Genomic DNA, 19,793 nt, shown 5'->3' with positions numbered 1-19,793 from the left:
GATACCGATTATTGGGGGGCCAAAAACAGCCGATGCCGATTAATCGGCCGTTTTTGGGGGGATTATTTGTAATAATGACAATTACAACAATACTGAATGAACACTTATTTTAACTTAATATAATACATCAATAAAATCAATTTAGCCTCAAATAAATAATGAAACATGTTCAATTTGGTTTAAATAATGCAAAAACAAAGTGTTAGACAAGAAAGTAAAAGTGCAATATCTGCCATGTAAGAAAGATAACGTTTAAGTTCCTTGCTCAGAACATCAGAACATATGAAAGCTGGTGGTTCCTTTTAACATGAGTCTTCTATATTCCCAGGTAAGAAGTTTTAGGTTGTAGTTATTATAGGAATTATATGACTATTTCTCTCTATACGATCTGTATTTCATATACCTTTGACTATTGGATGTTCTTATAGGCACTCTAGTATTGCCAGTGTAACAGTATAGCTTCCGTTCCTCCTCGCTCCTACCTGGGCTCGAACCAGGAACACATCGACAACAGCCACCCTCGAAGCAGCGTTACCCATGCAGAGCAAGGGGAACAACTACTCCAAGTCTCAGAGCGAGTGACGTTTGAAACGCTATGTAACGGGCGTCATAAGGATTGGACCAAGGTGCAGCGGGAACGTGTATACTCATCTTCTTTATTAAATCAAAAGAAGGAAAAACAAACAAATCACGTATACAAAACAATGAACGACACTAAACAGTCCTGTCATGTGCACAGACACAAAACAGGAGACAACTACCCACAAATCCCATTACAAAAACACCCCTATACATAGGACCTTCAATCAGAGGCAACGAGGAACAGCTGCCTCCAATTGAAGGTCAATCCAATGAACTAAACATAGAAATAGATAGACTAGACTGAACATAGAAATACACTAACATAGAACATTGACCAAAAAAAAACGGAACACATAAAACAAACACCCCTCTTACATAAGTACATAGCCCAACAAACCCCAAACCACATAAAACAAACACCCCCTGCCACGTCCTGACCAAACTACAATAACAAATAACCCCTTTACTGGTCAGGACGTGACATGCTATTAGCGTGCACCCACCTAACTAGCTAGCCATTTCACATCGGTTACACCAGCCTAATCTTGGGAGTTGATAGGCTTGAAGTCATAAACAGCGGAATGCTTGAAGCATTGCGAAGAGCTGCTGGCAAAAACGCAGGAAAGTGCTGTTTGAATAAATGCTTACGAGCCTGCTGCTGCCTACCACCGCTCAGTCAGACTGCTCTATCAAATCATAGACTTAATTATAACATAATAACACACAGAAATACGAGCCTTTGGTCATTAATATGGTCGAATCCGCAAACTATCATCTCGAAAACAAAACGTTTTTTCTTTCAGTGAAATACCGTTCCGTATTTTATCTAACAGGTGGCATCCCTAAGTCTAAATATTCCTGTTACATTGCACAACCTTCAATATTATGTCATAATTACATAAAATTCTGGCAAATGATTTCTCAACGAGCCAGGCGGCCCAAACTGTTGCATATACCCTGACTCTACGTGCAATGAACGCAAGAGAAATGACACAATTTCACCTAGTTAATATTGCCTGCTAACCTGGATTTCTTTTAGCTAAATATGTAGGTTTAAAAATATATACTTCAGTGTATTGATTTTAAGAAAGGCATTGATGTTTATGATTAGGTACAGTCATGCAACGATTGTGCTTTTTTCGCAAATGCGCTTGTGTTAAATCATCCCGTTTGGCGAAGTCGGCTGTCTTTGTTAGGAAGAAATAGTCTTCACAGTTCGCAACGAGCCAGGCGGCCCAAACTGCTGCATATACCCTGACTCTGTTGCAAGCGAAGTGACACATTTTCCCTAGTTAAAAGAAATTCATGTTAGCAGGCAATATTAACTAAATATGCAGGTTTAAAAATATATACTTGTGTATTGATTTTAAGAAAGGCATTGATGTTTATGGTTGGAGCAACGTGTACCTAAGCGATTATATGCAACGCAGGACAGGCTAGATACTAAACTAGTAATAACATCAACCATGTGTAGTTAACTAGTGATTATGATTGATTGATTCTTTTTTATAAGATAAGTTTAATGCTAGCTAGCAACTTACCTTGGCTTCTTACTGCATTTGCGTAACAGGCAGGCTCCTCGTGGAGTGCAATGTAAAGCAGGTGGTTAGAGCGTTGGACTAGTTAACCGTAAGGTTGCAAGATTGAATCCCTGAGCTGACAAGGTAAAAATCTGTCATTCTGCCCCTGAACAAGGCAGTTAACCCACCGTTCCTAGGCCGCCATTGAAAATAAGAATGTGTTCTTAACTGACTTGCCTAGTTAAGTAAAGGTATAAAAAAAAGTGGCCAAATCGGCGTCCAAAAATACCGATTTCCGATTGTTATGAAAACTTGAAATCGGCCCTAATTAATCGGCCATTCCGATTAATCGGTCGACCTCTAGTTATAACCCTTCCTCTCTCTAATCCCTCTTCTCTCCTCCTCTTATCCCCACTTCTCTTCCTCTCTCCTCCACAGAGGTGTTCATCCAGAAGGTTCTGAAGAACGTGGGCAGACACAACGTGGACGTGGACGACCTGAGTCTTAAAGACCTGGACCAACTCTCTACGCTGATCACTGACGCCCTACAGGTAGAATAAACAATAACATCTTGATACTTGTCTTTCTTGCTGTAATGCTCACACTTTTCGTACTAGCTTTGATTTCACTGATTTAGCTGATTTTTGAGGAAGGTTTTACTTGGAATGAATGTGATATGTGGTTGCCTTACCTTGTTGAATGCGCACTGTCTGCAGATGTTCTGGATAAAATAATACATGTAAATGCAGGTAGTGGATCAAGAACATACCCAAGCCCAGTCCAGAGCAGGACCCAGAGACCTGGGGGAGGAAGGGAACAAGGGGCCTGGAGAAGAAGGGCCTGGGGAACAGGAAGAGAAGGAGGAGAGTGTCCCTCCATCCACCACAGAGAAAACGGCTCCGGAGAGCACTCCAGTAGAGAAGGCTGTGGTCCAAGGTACTCAAGCCTGACCGACTGGGAGGAGCCCTCCATCTGTAGTATTATCCCATAGTTCTCTCCAACACCTTTATCTGCTCCTTGTCTATCGATGCCAACTTCAGGGTGACTGGTTCAGATTGTCTGTTCTGTTCATTTTAAATGCAGTCAGACTTACTAGCAAAAAGTATCAGCTGAAAACGGTGAAAGGGAGCATATACTGTATCTGCATGTTATTTGAGATATGCAAAGTTGGTGTGCTTTCTGCTTAATATTATTCTTGTTGTCAGTGAACATAGTAATTCTGTGTAATTTCCTGACAGAGCGACAAACGGAGGGAGACAGAGAGCCAGCAGACTCCAATGACAAGGTACCCCATTTGGACTCTTAAAGAGATAAATGGTTTGAAGGCTGAGCGTAAAATGTCAAACGGAAGACTTACATTCTAAACGGTAATTTTATACTGTGTGTAGGGTATCAATCATCCAGATAAGATGTTTTTCAAAAGGATTTTAGTAATTTGATGTTACATCTGCAATGTAGACAGTAAACCAGTTGGTATACACAATAAGTAGATTTTTTAAAACTGATTAAAAGCTTTTCGAGTGTTGTATTGACCTATTTTTCAACGGAGAAAGTTGATGCTGTCAATTTGCAGTCCTATCTTTCAGACTATGATTATTGACTTGTATCCTATTGCTCCATGTATTCTTAGACTTTGATGAGAGAAGCAAATCGCCTCTTCTCCTCTATCAAAACAGTTCCTTTATTCAGTACACAAGTACTATAAGAAAATATTTGTCTCATCATAATCAAGATGAGAAAAAGCCATAGTGCAATTATTATTTGATTCGTATTTGTTCTCTTTCTGAGATCACCATGACTTGGGATCAACGTGACGGGATCAACATGACTTGGGATCAACGTGACTTGGGATCAACGTGACTTGGGATCAACATGACTTGGGATCACCATTACTTGGGATCAACATGACTTGGGATCAACATGACTTGGGATCAACATGACTTATGATCACCATGACTTGGGATCAACATGACTTGGGATCACCATGACTTGGGATCACCATGACTTGGGATCACCATGACTTGGGATCAACATGACTTGGGATCACCATGACTTGGGATCACCATGACTTGGGATCACCATGACTTATGATCACCATGACTTGGGATCACCATGACTTGGGATCACCATGACTTGGGATCAACATGACTTGGGATCAACATGACTTGGGATCACCATGACTTATGATCACCATGACTTGGGATCACCATGACTTGGGATCACCATGACTTGGGATTACCATGACATGGGATCAACATGACTTGGGATCAACATGACTTGGGATCAACATGACTTGGGATCACCATGACTTGGGATCACCATGACTTGGGATCAACATGACTTATGATCACCATGACTTGGGATCACCATGACTTGGGATCACCATGACTTGGGATTACCATGACTTGGGATCAACATGACTTGGGATCAACATGACTTGGGATAAACATGACTTGGGATCAACATGACTTGGGATCAACATGACTTGGGATAAACATGACTTGGGATCAACATGACTTGGGATCAACATGACTTGGGATTACCATGACTTGGGATCAACATGACTTGGGATTACCATGACTTGGGATCAACATGACTTGGGATCACCATGATGGTGATCTAGCCATGACATTGTTCTGTGTTATTTCAGCCCCAGGACGCCGTCAGCTTATTTGGCAAGCTGCTGGTGTACCTGGATAAGATTGAGTCCCCAGCCCAGAGAGAGCCCCCAGGCCAGGCTGGTGTGGGTGCAGGGCTGGGGGAGGGGAGAGGTGTTGGTCTGGAGAACGTGCACAGCAGGACCACTCAGGCTGAGGTGAGGACCACAATGAGTAAGGGACTAAGCACAGAGGTAGACCAGCTTCAATATTGCAGATTGATTGTGGCTTCCATCAATGTAATTATCTGCATAATTTCCAATTTCCCATGTATATATATATATATATCTATATTTTTTTATTTTCCCCTATCCCTCCCCTAATTGGAGTAAACTAATGGAAAACAACACTTAGGTTTCTACTTCCAGCTTATACATACCATATACATTTTTGTTGTTCAACTTTTTAGTTTTATCCTCAATTACTTTAAATGCATTGTATCCACATGTGTGGTTGAATTGTGTTTTGAAATGGTCAAACAAATTGAATCAAATCAAGGTGGCGGTGCAGAAGAAGTCGACCCACTCGACGGGCATGGAGGAGGTGGCTGCCGTGGAGGGCTGGATCCAGGCAGTGGAGCCTCCTGCTGCCAAGGTGGTCTACCAGGATCCCCATAAGAAGAAAGTGAACGTCCAGGAGCTGCAGCTAGATGTCAAAGCTGCTGTGGCCACGAAGAAGACTGATGATGACTACGGTTATGTCATCACCGACACTGAGTGAGTAGTGCCTGTCATAAACAATGAATGAGGCAACCACAGCTAATCAGTATGTCGGAATTGCATTTAGTACAGTACAAAGGAGTCTTTTTTTAGTCCAGGGTCATCTGTGGTGAATTTACAGGTGTCAACATGTTGCATTGCGTCGCTGTCTGATGAAAACGTATATATTTTTTTACATTACATTTAATGAAAGCAGTAACTCCCCTCAATGTACTCTGAACATTTCATGACTCTAGGACCAAGGAAATGCATTCAAAATAGCTTCTGAAGTCTCATAAATGTATGTTTGTTCAAATATGGTAATTACTTTAAATTTCCTGAAAGTTTGTGTTTTGGAGATGAGGTTTTCATCAGACAGCGACGATTGGGTAAGTTCGATCGGTAGCAACGATTTGGCTCCATTGGTGCAGTTCTGTTTATACTTTTGATGGTCTTTTTGTTTTTGTTTTGAGTCAGCATAGCTGAAGTTGCTGTAAAACCAACCATTACAAATGGAAACAGAAATGTGTTTTAGATGCTAGACCACCAAATGCCTGCTGTGTCCCTGTGTCTGCCAACAGAGATGTTCTCATTACTCCACTCCTGCCCCCTATCCAACCTGGCGGTGCCCTGAATTTCCCAGGAACCATTTTGAAAATAAAACATTGGCATTTCTCATTCCTCATTTTAACAAAGTGTTTGTGTCACTTTTGGGAAAGTAATTCCATGATGTTTTCAAAAAGTATTTTACTCATGCTGTTTGACATACTGTATATTTCAATTTATTACCATGGATTATTTTAAATGTTGCAATACTGGACTCATTTATGCATGAACATTTATCATACATTTTTTTAGTATTTGCAATTTTATTTCAATTTATCAAGACCATACCCCAGTGTGGTATATCATATGCATGTATAATAAACATCTTACATGCGTATCATTCACTAAATATTAGATAATGATTTGATGGTGTTCAGGTTCAAGTCCTTCTCCATGTCACAGAACCCCCAGTCCATCAGGCCACCCTGTACTGGTGCCCACGTCCCTTCACTGCTCCACAACTTTCAGGTCTGGAGTGCCTCCTCTCTCCATAGGGGGCTGGGGATGGGGGCTGTGCTGCTGCTAGGAAATATCACTGTCTGTATATATAATGTCTCTAGAATTCTCCTGTTATGTGATAAAGTAGGACAGTATGGTTTATAGCTCTAAACGGTATGGCTTATTACCACCAACAGGAGGAAATATAATCGAGGAAAACTGAGACATGTACTGCTATACTGTACGCACAGTAGCCTGGTAGCAGGTACTCCTACTGGCTCTGGTCAAAAGTAGTGTACTACTATGTATAGTAGGGAATAGGGTGTCATTTGGGACTCAGACCCTATAAGCTATAGGCAGGGCTGAACTGAACCACTGTGGTGTGGCTACACCATGACACATCCTCACCATCCCATCTGCACCTCTCTGTCTGGCCTGTAGTCTGAGAGAGGGCCTGTGTATCAAATTGCACCCTGTTCCCTATATAGTGCATTACTTTTGACCAGGGCTCTGGTAAAAAGTATTGCACTAGATATCGAATAGGGTGCCATTTTGGAACACGTTCGGCGCACACAGGTGATTCATCATGCCAGAGGGAACTCCTGCTCCCCTAGCTCTCACACCTCACCCCTGCCTCATGTCCTCACTCGCTGTCTCCCTCTCCCTCAACTACCTCTCTGGCTCTCTTGTCTTTGGCCCTCACTCCCTTCCCCCCTCCCTCCTCTCCTCCCCCTCCCTCCCTCCCTCCATCCCCCTGACCTCCGGGCCTGTCTCCCCACTCATGTCCCCATTCCTCTCTTCTGTGTGTGACAGGAATGTAATGTGTGGGAGTGCTCACCCACACTTAACAGGCGTAGGTATCAACTCTGTGGGGACCTTTAGGAGAAAGGCCAGTATTGATGAACTCTATTTTTCTCTCCACAGCGCATTGCAGACTGATGAGGGCCTCCACTTGATGGAGATTCTGACACGACGCGCCAAGCTGCAGATGACTGACTTCCTGGAGCTCTCGTACGTATTTTTGGTGGTGATTTTTTTATAGATTTTTCACACACTCACTACAAACAACAACTAGTACAGACCCAACCAACAGAGTCAACACCACTCCTGTATGTATTTAACCTTTTTATGTAACTCTATTCATTTTTGGCTGCATGCTTAAAAGACATGACTAGATTTTCCTCAGAAAGCTTATACGATTCAGGGCAGAATCTAAAATGGGCATCTTTAAATAGTAATTCCCTGTAGCAGGTACAGTGCATTCTGAAAGTATTGAGACCCCTTGACTTTTTCCACATTTTGTTACGTTACAGCCTTATTCTAAAATGGATTCCATTGGTTTTATTCCTCATCAATCTACACACAATACCCCATAATGACGAAGCAAAAAACATAAACATTTTTATTTTTGCAAATGTATTACAAATAAAAAACAGGTATCACATTTATGTGCACCGGGCCTCCCACTCCCTTTTCTATTCTGATTAGAGCCAGTTTGCGCTGTTCTGTGAAGGGAGTAGTACACAGCGTTGTACGAGATCTTCAGTTTCTTGGCAATTTCTCGCATGGAATAGCCTTCATTTGTTAGAACAAGAATAGACTGACGAGTTTCAGAAGACAGGTCTTTGTTTCTGGCCATTTGAGCCTGTAATCGAACCCACAAATGCTGATGCTCCAGATACTCAACTAGTCAAAAGAAGGCCAGTTTTATTGCTTCTTTAATCAGGACAACAGTTTTCAGCTGTGCTAACATAATTGCAAAAGGGTTTTCTAATGATCAATTAGCCTTTTAAAATGATAAACTTGGATTAGCTAACACAACGTGCCATTGGAACCCAGGAGTGATGGTTGCTGATAATGGGCCTCTCTATGCCTATGTAGCTATTCCATAAACAATCTGCCATTTGCAGCTACAATAGTCATTTACAACATTAACAATGTCTACACTGTATTTCTGATCAATTTGATGTGATTTTAAAGGGTAAAAATCTTAGCTTTTCTTTAAAAAACAAGGACATTTCTAAGTGACCCCAAACTTTTGAACGGTAGTGTACATAAGTGTTCAGACCCTTTACTCAGTACTTTGTTGAAGCACATATGGCAGCGATTACAGCCTCGAGTCTTCTTGGGTATGACGCTATAAGCTTGCCACACCTGTATTTGGGGAGTTTCAAGAGTTCAATCTTGGTTTCAACAGACAAGAGAATCTTGTTTCTCATGGTCAGAGTCGATTAGGTGCCTTTTGGCAAACTCCAAGCGGGCTGTCATGTGCCTTTTACTGAGGAGTGGCTTGAGTTTTGACACTTTACCATAAAGGCCTGATTGGTGGAGTGCTGCAGGAATGGTTGTCCTTCTGGAAGGTTCTCCTATCTCCTCAGAGGAACTCTGGACCTCTGTCACAGTGACCATCGGGTTCTTGGTCACCTCCCAGATCAATGCACTTCTCCCCCGATTGCTCAGGTTGGCTGGGCGGCCAGCTCTAGGAAGAGTCTTGGTGGTTTCAAACTTCTTCCATTTAAGAATGATGGAGGCCTCTGTCTTCTTGTGGACCTTCAATGCTGGAGACATTTTTGGTACCCTTCCCCAGATCTGTGCCTAGACACAATATTGTCTCAGAGCTCTACAGACAATTCCTTCGACCTCATGGCTTGTTTTTGCTCTGACATGCACTGTCATCTGTGGGACCTTATATAGACAGGTGTGTGCCTTTCCAAATCATGTCCAATCAATTGAATTTACCACAGGTGGACTCCAATCAAGTTGTAGAAACATCTCAGGGATGATCAATGGAAAGGATGCACTTGAGCTCAATTTTGTGTATCATAGCAAAGGGTCTGAATACTTATGTAAATAAGGTATTTCTGTTTTTTATTTGTAATACATTTGCAAAATTTTCTAAAAACCTGTTTTCACTTTGTCATTATGGGGTATTTTTTGACGATTGATGCATTTTTTATTTTATTTAATCCATTTTAGAATAAGGCTGTCACGTAACAACATGTAGAAAAGGGGTCTGAATACTTTCCGAATGCACTGTAGATGGGTATACATCCACTGAATAATGCAGACTTAAGTGCAGAGCAGTGCATGGAGAGAGTTTATACAATATACTGTAGAAAAATACCTAAAACCAAACAGCTATGTTTTAGGTGGCAAGTGCACCATGTCATGTCAAACGTTACCTGAGGGGCTTAAAAACTTATATTGACAAAAAGAAATAAATATAATAAAACAGGAACACTCAAATCATTTAAACCGTCTAACAGGTTTAAGAAATGCACCCTTAGTGAGAAATAAGATATACAGGGACACTTGTCTTATTCTTTTTCTGTAAACATTCGAGCTGGAGGGTGAAGATGGGAAACTTGCTCATGCACATTATTGACATGAGGCGCCATATACTGTAGAGTCGTGGCTGCAATCATTTATTAACGAGAATGAACTTTTCATGAACCTCCCTCTCTCTCTAAAATCATTATGTTTTTCCACGCAGGTATCTGACTTTGAACACCACACACTCGCACACACGCACGCACACATACACACACACACATGCAATGAGGCTTTTAAAGCCATCCACAACAGAAATGAGAATCTACTGACATACTGTGATGGTCTGTGTGTTCAGTGGCAACTCTTTCAAATACTCTCACCAACAGCTACTCTACACACACTTGACATACAAATGCACAGCTAGATATTGCACCGAAGCACATTATTCAAAGATGACATTCAAAATAACATCAAAGAGAAAATCATATCCACGTTGTATAGAAACATTATGCTATAACCTGTCATATGTTTATTTCCCCAACCGTCATGCCCTGTACCCCACAACTACACACAGCTTTACAATGGGCCACATTCTTCATGACTTATGTTCAAGTCTGACATTGTGCTCATTGTAATGCATTCATTCATCAAATGAACATACACTGCTATACTTAATAAGCGTAGCAGTATGTATGCAGTAACAATTTACCGGCATAAATGCAATGGTGACGTAACATGCTGATGAAAGGCATAAGAAAGAGAGTGTTGTATGGGCTGGTAGGCCCCCTTTGTGTCTTTCTAACTACTAAGCTTGATTGTTGGCGGTACAGGTAGTGATTGGTCGACTGTGTATCATGTGACCCTGTTTGTAAGGTTCTGAAAATGACATTGTTTCTGAAGCACCTCACGGCACTAGGGCGCTTTACACTGCTCATGGGTGGCCCTACAGGGCCGGACTAATGTACCTTTTGTCTTTATCCCTTTCTGGAGCTGAAAGGGCGTTGGTATGGGAGAGTGATAGATTGGGTGGGAGAGAGCCAGGGGCCCTTTGTTAGAGCTCCGAGCCGGCCCAACAGGGGGCGCAGTCTGGACAATTTGTCGAAGCCTCCACGCTTATTTTATTTCCTGCTCCTTGCAGCTAACCGCTGCCACTCCTAGACCACGACTCCACTTGGGAGCCTGGGAGAATGGCCCTCCCAGCATGGCTCCTCTCACCCTTCATGTTGACTCATTTGTGTAAGCATGACTTAGTCCTGTAGGGCTTTGAAATGAGTGTCTATCATGTTTTTCATATTGAAGGAAAATAGAGATGCATACAAACAGGGTAATTCAATGTAACTGTAGTACTAACACAGTATGCAAGACACAAGGCCAAACAGTACACACACAAGTTAATCAATAAAAATATCCATTATTATTTGTTATGACTGATGATTGACAGAGGAGACTGCCAGAATCGTCTCATAATATCAGGAATTGATCATGTCAGGCCTGAGCGGTTGAATGCAGAGACGTTAGTTTTGATGTGTCAATGTGGGTGGTTTGCTTCAGAACCATCTAGCATTAGTTCCCTCTGAATAATAGTTGTTGTGCAACCATTACTGACTTTAGTCAGACTCCAATTTGAAAAGAAATGGGGGTGACGTAATGTCTGACTTCAGCTCATTTCAAAGAATAGCCACTAGGTGGGGAGATGCATCTATGCTGGCTGCTGGTAATGCAGTCTATATAATACTGAACAGACATGGACTCATTTACTTTCACAGTAGAATCTAGATTATGATGGTTGATTAACAATGACAGTTTGACATTCCGACACTTGATGTTGTAAAGTACAGTAACTGGCCAGTCAGAAAGAATGATTATATTTGTGTTCTAACAGACTAATATTGAGTGTTTTGCTTCGACAGTGGAGTAATACTGTAAACCACAAAGTCATTTTTTACTTTTGCTGTGTTGAATTTTGAGAAACGTTCATTGGGCGGCTGAGGCGTTGGTCAGGAAACATATCAATGTGTTAGAAAGTCACAGTGAGTCATATTCCTCTTCAACCGCTAATAGACCGCTATGGCAGGTTGATCTATTTCCTAATATATGGGATACATCTATACATCTAGAGATTTACGGAGGTAAATATAATATTATGGTTGAATGGCTGGCTGCTGGTTGAGGTACTCTCCACACATTGCTAGAGATCTTAACCTCCTGTCTGGATACATTCTGAGTCTTTGACTTCAACATACAGCAAAGCACTTTCTGTTCAATAAAATGTCCAGCATTTTATATTCAATATGTTGCCATTACCTGTTTTTATTCAGGGTGGTTCACCCATGCCCTCTTTCATCACTTTTAGCCCTTTTAAGTTCAATATAGTACCTGGCCAGTGTCACCCTAGTTTTGCTCTTTGGAAATACATTGTGAGGGGAAAATAATATGTGTACATTTTATTTGTACAGCACTTTTCATTACGCACAAAATTCATAAAGCTCTGTACATCAGAAATTGTCCCTATGACTGTCGGTGAAGGGACAAGCATTAGGCATGTGTATCTCATTGTAGACCAAAACCCCCCGTCCTTGTCATTTGTTGTTTGTAAAATGCCTGGAGGCACATTGAGATTCAAGAGGGTATCTGGCGGCTCCTGTGGCTACAGGGAATTTAACATGCGGGTATCCGGCGGCTCCTGTGGCTACAGGGAATCTAAAAGGCGGGTATCCGGCGGCTCCTGTGGCTACAGGGAATCTAACAGGCGGGTATCCGGCAGCTCCTGTGGCTACAGGGAATCTAACAGGCGGGTATCCGGCGGCTCCTGTGGCTACAGGGAATCTAACAGGCGGGTATCCGGCGGCTCCTGTGGCTACAGGGAATCTAAAAGGCGGGTATCCGGCGGCTCCTGTGGCTACAGGGAATCTAACAGGCGGGTATCCGGCAGCTCCTGTGGCTACAGGGAATCTAACAGGCGGGTATCCGGCGGCTCCTGTGGCTACAGGGAATCTAACAGGCGGGTATCCGGCGGCTCCTGTGGCTACAGGGAATCTAACAGGCGGGTATCCGGCGGCTCCTGTGGCTACAGGGAATCTAACAGGCGGGTATCCGGCGGCTCCTGGCTACAGGGAATCTAACAGGCGGGTATCCGGCGGCTCCTGTGGCTACAGGGAATCTAACAGGCGGGGAAGCCAGAGGTGAAATAGTATTCAAGCACCGTGTGTGTACGGCTCTGCTTTAATGAGGGGAGCTATTTTTTTAAGGCAAGAGGGTAGAAAAATAATGCTTCGCCACCATGAAAAATAGATTCCTGCTTGTGTTTGGAGTGTCTCATCTCACTGTGTGTGTGTGTGTGTGTGTTTAAAAAAATATATATATTTGTTTTTTACAGAGTGGTAGGCCCAGCTGTCACCTTCAGAGTACGACCTAATGCCCAGAACGTCAGCACCGCAGATGTGGCCAATGTAGCAGGTAGGTCGGAGCATTTCTGATAGATAAATGTGATGTAATGTATGAAGAATTTCATTCCAAAACGCTATATATACAATTTCAGAAATGTTGGTAAATAAGCTTTTTTTGTTTAAAGAACTTATAAAAGAGATTGGTGTTAAATTACAGAAATGTATTGATTTGAAACCTATCACTAGATAGTTTCATTTCAAAATATAAAACAATCACTTTTTGTTGCAAAACAAGATATATCCGCCTAACTCTCAGAGAAAATAGTAACACTTTTATATTTTTATTCAACTACCAAGTCAGTTAAGAACAAATTCTTATTTGCAATGACGGCCTACCCCGGCCAAACTCGGACGACGCTGGGCCAATTGTGCGCTGCCCTATGGGATTCCCAATCACAGCCTGATGTGATACAGCTTGGATTCGAACCAGGGACTGTAGTGACGTATCTTGCACTGAGCTGCAGTGCCTTAGACCGCTGCGCCACTCGGGAGCACTGCAAGGTTTTACACTATCAAATGTGACAAGAAAATTATAATAATATAAAGAACTGCACAAATGATACATTTGTAACATCGTTATATACAAAAAAATGATCTGTACAATAATATGAGATCTCATCTAGGTTGTGGTCAAAAGTAGTGCACAGTAGGGAATATGGTGTCATTTGGGACTAGGCCCAACTCTAATCACCAAACACGATAGCATGAGGCTAGATTTATGATGTGTTGAATTTAAATGTACAGGATACGAACATTCCATTCCAGCTAAACAATTGATATATAGAGTTTTGCAACAAAACCAATTGTTATACACATCTAAAATCTATGAATAAAAAATCTGAGGACAGGAATATTTTTTACACACACATAAAGGTACCAATAAGCAATCATTTCTTATGAAAAAACACAAATGTGAAAAATTGGTGGATAAAGCATTTGGAAATAAACTTTTCATATATAATTTTACAAAAAAATAAATCTCTTGTGCTTTAGTGGAGCATGTTGGATCTGAAATTGACATTTTACCTTTCATCAAATATGCCAACGTTTTTGTTGTTTACTCTCAGAGAAATAAACTCAGCAAAAAAGAAACGTCCTCTCACTGTCAACTGCGTTTATTTTCAGCAAACTTAGCATGTGTAAATATTTATATGAACATAACAAGATTCAACAACTGAGACATAAACTGAACAAGTTCCACAGACATGTGACTAACAGAAATTGAATAATGTGTCCCTGAACAAAGGGGGGGTCAAAATCAAAAGTAACAGTCAGTATCTGGTGTGGCCACCAGCTGCATTAAGTACTGAAGTGCATCTCCTCCTCATGGACTGCACCAGATTTGCCAGTTCTTGCTGTGAGATGTTACCCCACTCTTCCACCAAGGCACCTGCAAGTTCCCAGACATTTCTGGGGGGAATGGCCCTAGCCCTCTGATCCAACCGATCCCAGATGTGCTCAATGGGATTGAGACCCGGGCACTTCGCTGGCCATGGCAGAACATTGACATTCCTGTCTTGCAGGAAATCACACACAGAACGAGCAGTGTGGCTGGTGGCCACACCATGCTGGAGGGTCATGTCAAGATGAGCCTGCAGGAAAGGTACCACATGAGGGAGGAGGATGTCTTCCCTATAACGCACAGCGTTGAGATTGCCTTCAATGACATCAAGCTCAGTCCGATGATGCTTTGACACACCGCCCCAGACCATGACGGACCCTCTACCTCCAATTCGATCCCGCTCCAGAGTACAGGCCTCGGTGTAATGCTCATTCCTTCGACGATAAACGCGAATCCAACCATCACCCGCGACTCGTCAGTGAAGAGCACTTTTTGCCAGTCCTGTCTGGTGCAGCGACGTTGTTGCCGGTGATGTCTGGTGAGGACCTGCCTTAGAACAGGCATACAAGCCCTCAGTCCAGCCTCTCTCCGCCTATTGCGGACAGTCTGAGCACTGATGGAGGGATTGTGCGTTCCTGGTGTAACTCGGGCAGTTGTTGTTGCTATCCTGTACCTGTCCCGCAGGTGTGATGTTCAGATGTACCGATCCAGTGCAGGTGTTGTTACACGTGATCTGACACTGCGAGGACCATCAGCTGTCCGTCCTGTCTCCATGTAGCGCTGTGTTAGGCATATCACAGTACAGACAATTTATTGCCCTGGCCACATCTGCAGTCCTCATGCCTCCTTGCAGCATACCTAAAGCACATTCACACAGATGAGCAGGGACCCTGGGCATCTTTCTTTTGGTGTTTTTCAGAGTCAGTAGAAAGGCCTCTCTAGTGTCCTAAGTTTTCATAACTGTGACCTTAATTACCTACCGTCTGTAAGCTGTTAGTGTCTTAATGACCGTTCCACAGGTGCATGTTCATTAATTGTTTATGGTTCATTGAACAAGCATGGGAAACTGTGTTTAAACCCTTTACAATGAAGATCTGTGAAGTTTTGGGGATTTTTATGAATTATCTTTGAAAGACAGGGTCCTGAAAAAGGGACGTTTCATTTTTTGCTGAGTATAGTTCACAGTTTTGATGGGTTCCTATTGAAAGCTCTCTGTAAAGACCACTGGTAATGGAGATGTGTGTCATTGGGAAGAAGACTAAAGTCAGAATGACATCCATTAAGCGTTCTTAGGAAGCCTCCCTTCAGTGTAATCTGCTGTAGCTTTGACCTCTGTACTATGCACCAATCACATTCCTCTATGGTGAATTAAGTACAGATATGCATTGTCAAAGATTCCATGGAAATTAGAGAGAATAGCTGTATTTCAGCTGTATGTGGTTAGTATTACTGACAAACGTGCAGGGCTGCTTCAACAGGTACCAGGAAAATATGGATATAAATATGAGAAGGTAATGTTTTTCCCGACTGTCTTAGATAAATATTAGATGCTTGCCATTATTGTATAGGACTTTTTAGCTCTGGTCAAAAGTAGTGCACACTGTAAAGGGAATAGCAATATAAATGGAATGTCATTCCCAGGGAGGGACCTGGCTAGATTCTCAAATGATCCCTGGCTGGGGCCTGGCTGAGACTACCTCCTCCAAATCACCTACACACGCGTACTCACAGACACACACACAAGTTACATGAATAGCTAAACCTTGTTTTTTTCCCTTATTGATGACAGCTTTGATAATTGAACTCCACAGTCCACACTCTTGATGATGTGATTATGTAATGGCTACTTCACCCACCTGTTTCGAAAGTGCTGTTGTTCTTGTTCGTGCCCTCGTTTCTCATTTCCAGTGCTGCGACTAAGTTGTTTTGAGAGGTCATGGATGAGCCTTGATTGATATTAATGCAAACAGTTGGCAGAACCTCACTTCAAAATGAAATACCTCTGCCTCTTACCTCAAATGCAGTACTGTGGGTGAGCTGCTGTATTTAAAGCATCATTTGTCATATTCACCAAGAATATGGGCAGAGATTATTTCAATATCCTAAGTTTCTGTTGTTTTTCTGAGACATTAAGCAATACAAGGCCATCGTTTTATCATCATTTTACAGATTCTTCCAGATGCATTGGAGAAATCTGTGTGCCCATCTTTTAAGCAGTTTGAGACCCTTTTGACCAGTGCCCTGGTCAAAAGTAGTGCACTATATAGGAAATTTAGGACACATACATGGACCGGCTGGACAAAGAAGTCAGCCTTATCATTCTTCTCCTTCATATGAACAATACTTGATCGATAAAGAGCCAGCCTCCAGGTCCATGGTGGAGGAGGGTGCTTGCTGTCTAACAAAGAGGTGCAGCAGCATGGCCCAGTCTGCATCCGAAATTGCACCCTATTATCTATATATTATGCACTACTTTTGACCAAGGCCCATAGGACTAGCACTATGGGCCCTGTTCAAAAGTAGTGCACAATATATAGGGAATATGGTGCCATTTGGGATGCAGCCCTGTATGGCCCTGACCTGCTGAGTAAAGAGTCCTGGAGTGGAGCTTCTGTCACGCGTACCCGACCATTGTTAGGCACCCAGGGCCAGGCGAGGGCCATTGTCAGGGGGATGTCAAGATGGTGGGCAGCGGGGTGATGACCCTCATTGTCAGGCCTATTCATGCGCACTACAATGTTGGGGAGTGGCAGGCCCAAAGGCCACTTCCAGTGGTGCGTCCCGGCCGTGAGAACCAGCCTTCTCTATGGGCTGGAGGTCAGGGTCAGGCTAGCCGGCAGCGTAATTAGCACTTTAAGCAGGAGGACACCAGCTGAGGACCACTGACACTAAAAAGCAGAAAGACTCACAGACACACACCACCATGCTGTTTATCTGAAACCCAACCCTTATCAGCCTCAGATGGCTGCTGTAGATATGCATGTTGTTGTTAACAACGGGGGGGTAAAACAAGTATGCTCACGAGGCATGTTTAAGATATATTCTTCAAGAATCAATAGCTATGTATCATTAATTTAAGAGTCCCTCAAAAAATCCAGCATAGAATGCATGTATGTGTTGTCTATAAACTGTCTCCACTTTGAATGTTATTTAGTCAAATATATTTTTAAAGCACCAAATGGTTTGACTGATTGTGCATTATTAACCATTAAACTGAGTCTCTAATGTTTTCTATGAAGAGGAGTAAATGCATTGTCTTCCCTGACAATAGTTAGTTACTCATTCACTGGCTGAGTGTAATATCTGAGATGTGATTTGTGTGTTGACATAGAAATAAGTCTTTGTCACTGAGGTCACACACAGTTCAATAAGTTATAAAGGCGGTTTCCCATCTGTGAATGACTGAGTTTGTATGCTAATTGATGGAATGACCCCTTTTAAAAAGTCAAGAAACTGTGATCATTATGATATTTTCACATACATCTATCAACCAGCTTTTCTTCTGTCAGTTCCTCACTTATACAGACAGAGCTGTTGTTGTTTTGAATATGGTGTATCCAACAACGTTTTTCTGCTTTACACCTATTCTTATTCACTTCCTGTCTCTGGTAGCCTCTTGTCCTAACCTTGCCTTGAATCTCAATCCCCTCATCCACTATGAACCATGAGTCATTTCTGATCACTGGTTAATACAGGAGTTGAAATGAGACCCCAATTCTTCTGATTATTACAAAGACTATTGGTTGTATTTTTTCTCTCTCTTTTCTTGTCTTTTCGCAGTTCAGTGGTTTAGTATAGATCTCATAATGCTGACAGCTGTCAAAATGTCAAATCTAATTACCTGGCTCTTTAGGAAAAAGTAATGTGGTTTATCTACCTAACTTATCTTCTCCTTATTGATGTGGAGAAAGCCTTAGCGGTTAGCTTAGTGGTTAGCTTTAGGGCGCTGACTAACACCTACATATGAAACATTATGGAGTATTCAAGGAGGCCTGGGTAAGGCCAAAATGTCATAAAAATGCCAACTTTGATTCATTATTTCTCAATTATGCTTTGAATTACAAATGTGAAATGTATGTCAACAAACCTTCCTCCAAACGACCATTCTATGGATTAAATGTTGTCTCCAAAATCATGGTCTTTTTTTGTCCTGGTTTTGTGACAAATCATCCATGCTGCTCTACAGAAAAAGGGAATATAATGTATACCTGTTTAAGCTAATTTATTGTAATCCGTGTGACTCTGTAAACGTGCATGATGTTGATGTACAAAGTGAAATTTGTGACATGGCATTGTAAATCTTGTCGTAACGTTACTTCTCTATGGTTATCATCAGCAGCAGCTTAGCCTTTTGCGTTATCTGAGAGAAGTCGCATGTCTAGCATAAAAGTACCAAATACATTACATTTTGAGGTCTTCCTAAATCCCTGTATGCTTGTCTGTTTTGACCGTACAACATAGAAGCCTAACACATTAGTGTATAAAAACACATTTTCCAGCTCCAAACTACTCCCCCCAAGCAGGCCAATCCTTGGTTCCCTTTCGCATAATCCTCATCAGTAGCAACAAGTCTGCATCCCAAATGGCACTCTATTCCCTATAGTGTACTACTTTCGATAAGAGCCCTATGGGCCCTGGTTAAAAGTAGTGCACTATATAAGGAATTGGGTGCCATTTGGGACCCACCCTGACTGTTTGTCATCAGCAATTTCTGTTTCGATTCAACTCTTAAATTGTCTCCATTGATTTCCTGTGTGATTGCATTGGAAGTCTCCCCAGTGGGACTATGGGCCCACTTAAGCCCTACAGGAGCCACCAGATCCAATGAAGTTAACATCATGTAACTTCATGCCTGTTGATCAGTTCTCATCTAATGCTGAAGGATAGTCAATTCAGAATTTTCTCTAGCTAGTAGCTAATAGCTAGATTTTGGTAAAAATGTGCTCAAACCAAATTAGTGGAAAATAAAATGACGAAAATAGGGTTTCCTGTTGTTTATTGAATTAACAGTTTGGTGGTTCATCTTTATTCTCTATTATCGTATGATGGTGGTTGTGTTTTGTGATTTCTGTGAAATCCCTACTAGTGAGACCCCGATCGTTTGTGTTCCCCATGGTTCAGTCACTTCAGAGAGAGCTGGGAGGGTGTGAGGTGTGTGGTGGCATCACCAGAGCTTTGGGAGCATCTGTGAGTCCTGCTGTAGAGAAGGTGGAACACAGGTGTTGTGTGGA

The 19,793-nt window shown here is 42.1% G+C and overlaps 1 protein-coding gene across 2 annotated transcripts in view; it reads left to right on the top strand.

Moving 5' to 3' along the window:
* Nucleotides 1-19,793, top strand: part of LOC115169809 (receptor-type tyrosine-protein phosphatase N2) — a 160,058-nt gene that overhangs the window by 47,276 nt on the left and 92,989 nt on the right. For both annotated transcript variants that reach the window (XM_029725780.1, XM_029725781.1), the window contains 7 exons: nt 2,541-2,653; nt 2,852-3,038; nt 3,341-3,387; nt 4,753-4,917; nt 5,258-5,475; nt 7,426-7,512; nt 13,151-13,230. In XM_029725780.1, coding sequence (XP_029581640.1) covers nt 2,541-2,653; nt 2,852-3,038; nt 3,341-3,387; nt 4,753-4,917; nt 5,258-5,475; nt 7,426-7,512; nt 13,151-13,230 — 897 coding nt within the window. The remainder of the gene's footprint in view (nt 1-2,540; nt 2,654-2,851; nt 3,039-3,340; nt 3,388-4,752; nt 4,918-5,257; nt 5,476-7,425; nt 7,513-13,150; nt 13,231-19,793) is intronic.

This window comes from Salmo trutta, chromosome 31, assembly GCF_901001165.1.
Source record: "Salmo trutta chromosome 31, fSalTru1.1, whole genome shotgun sequence".
NCBI lineage: Eukaryota > Metazoa > Chordata > Actinopteri > Salmoniformes > Salmonidae > Salmo > Salmo trutta.
Note: the sequence above shows the minus strand (reverse complement) of the source record. Positions and strands in the feature narration are given on the sequence as shown.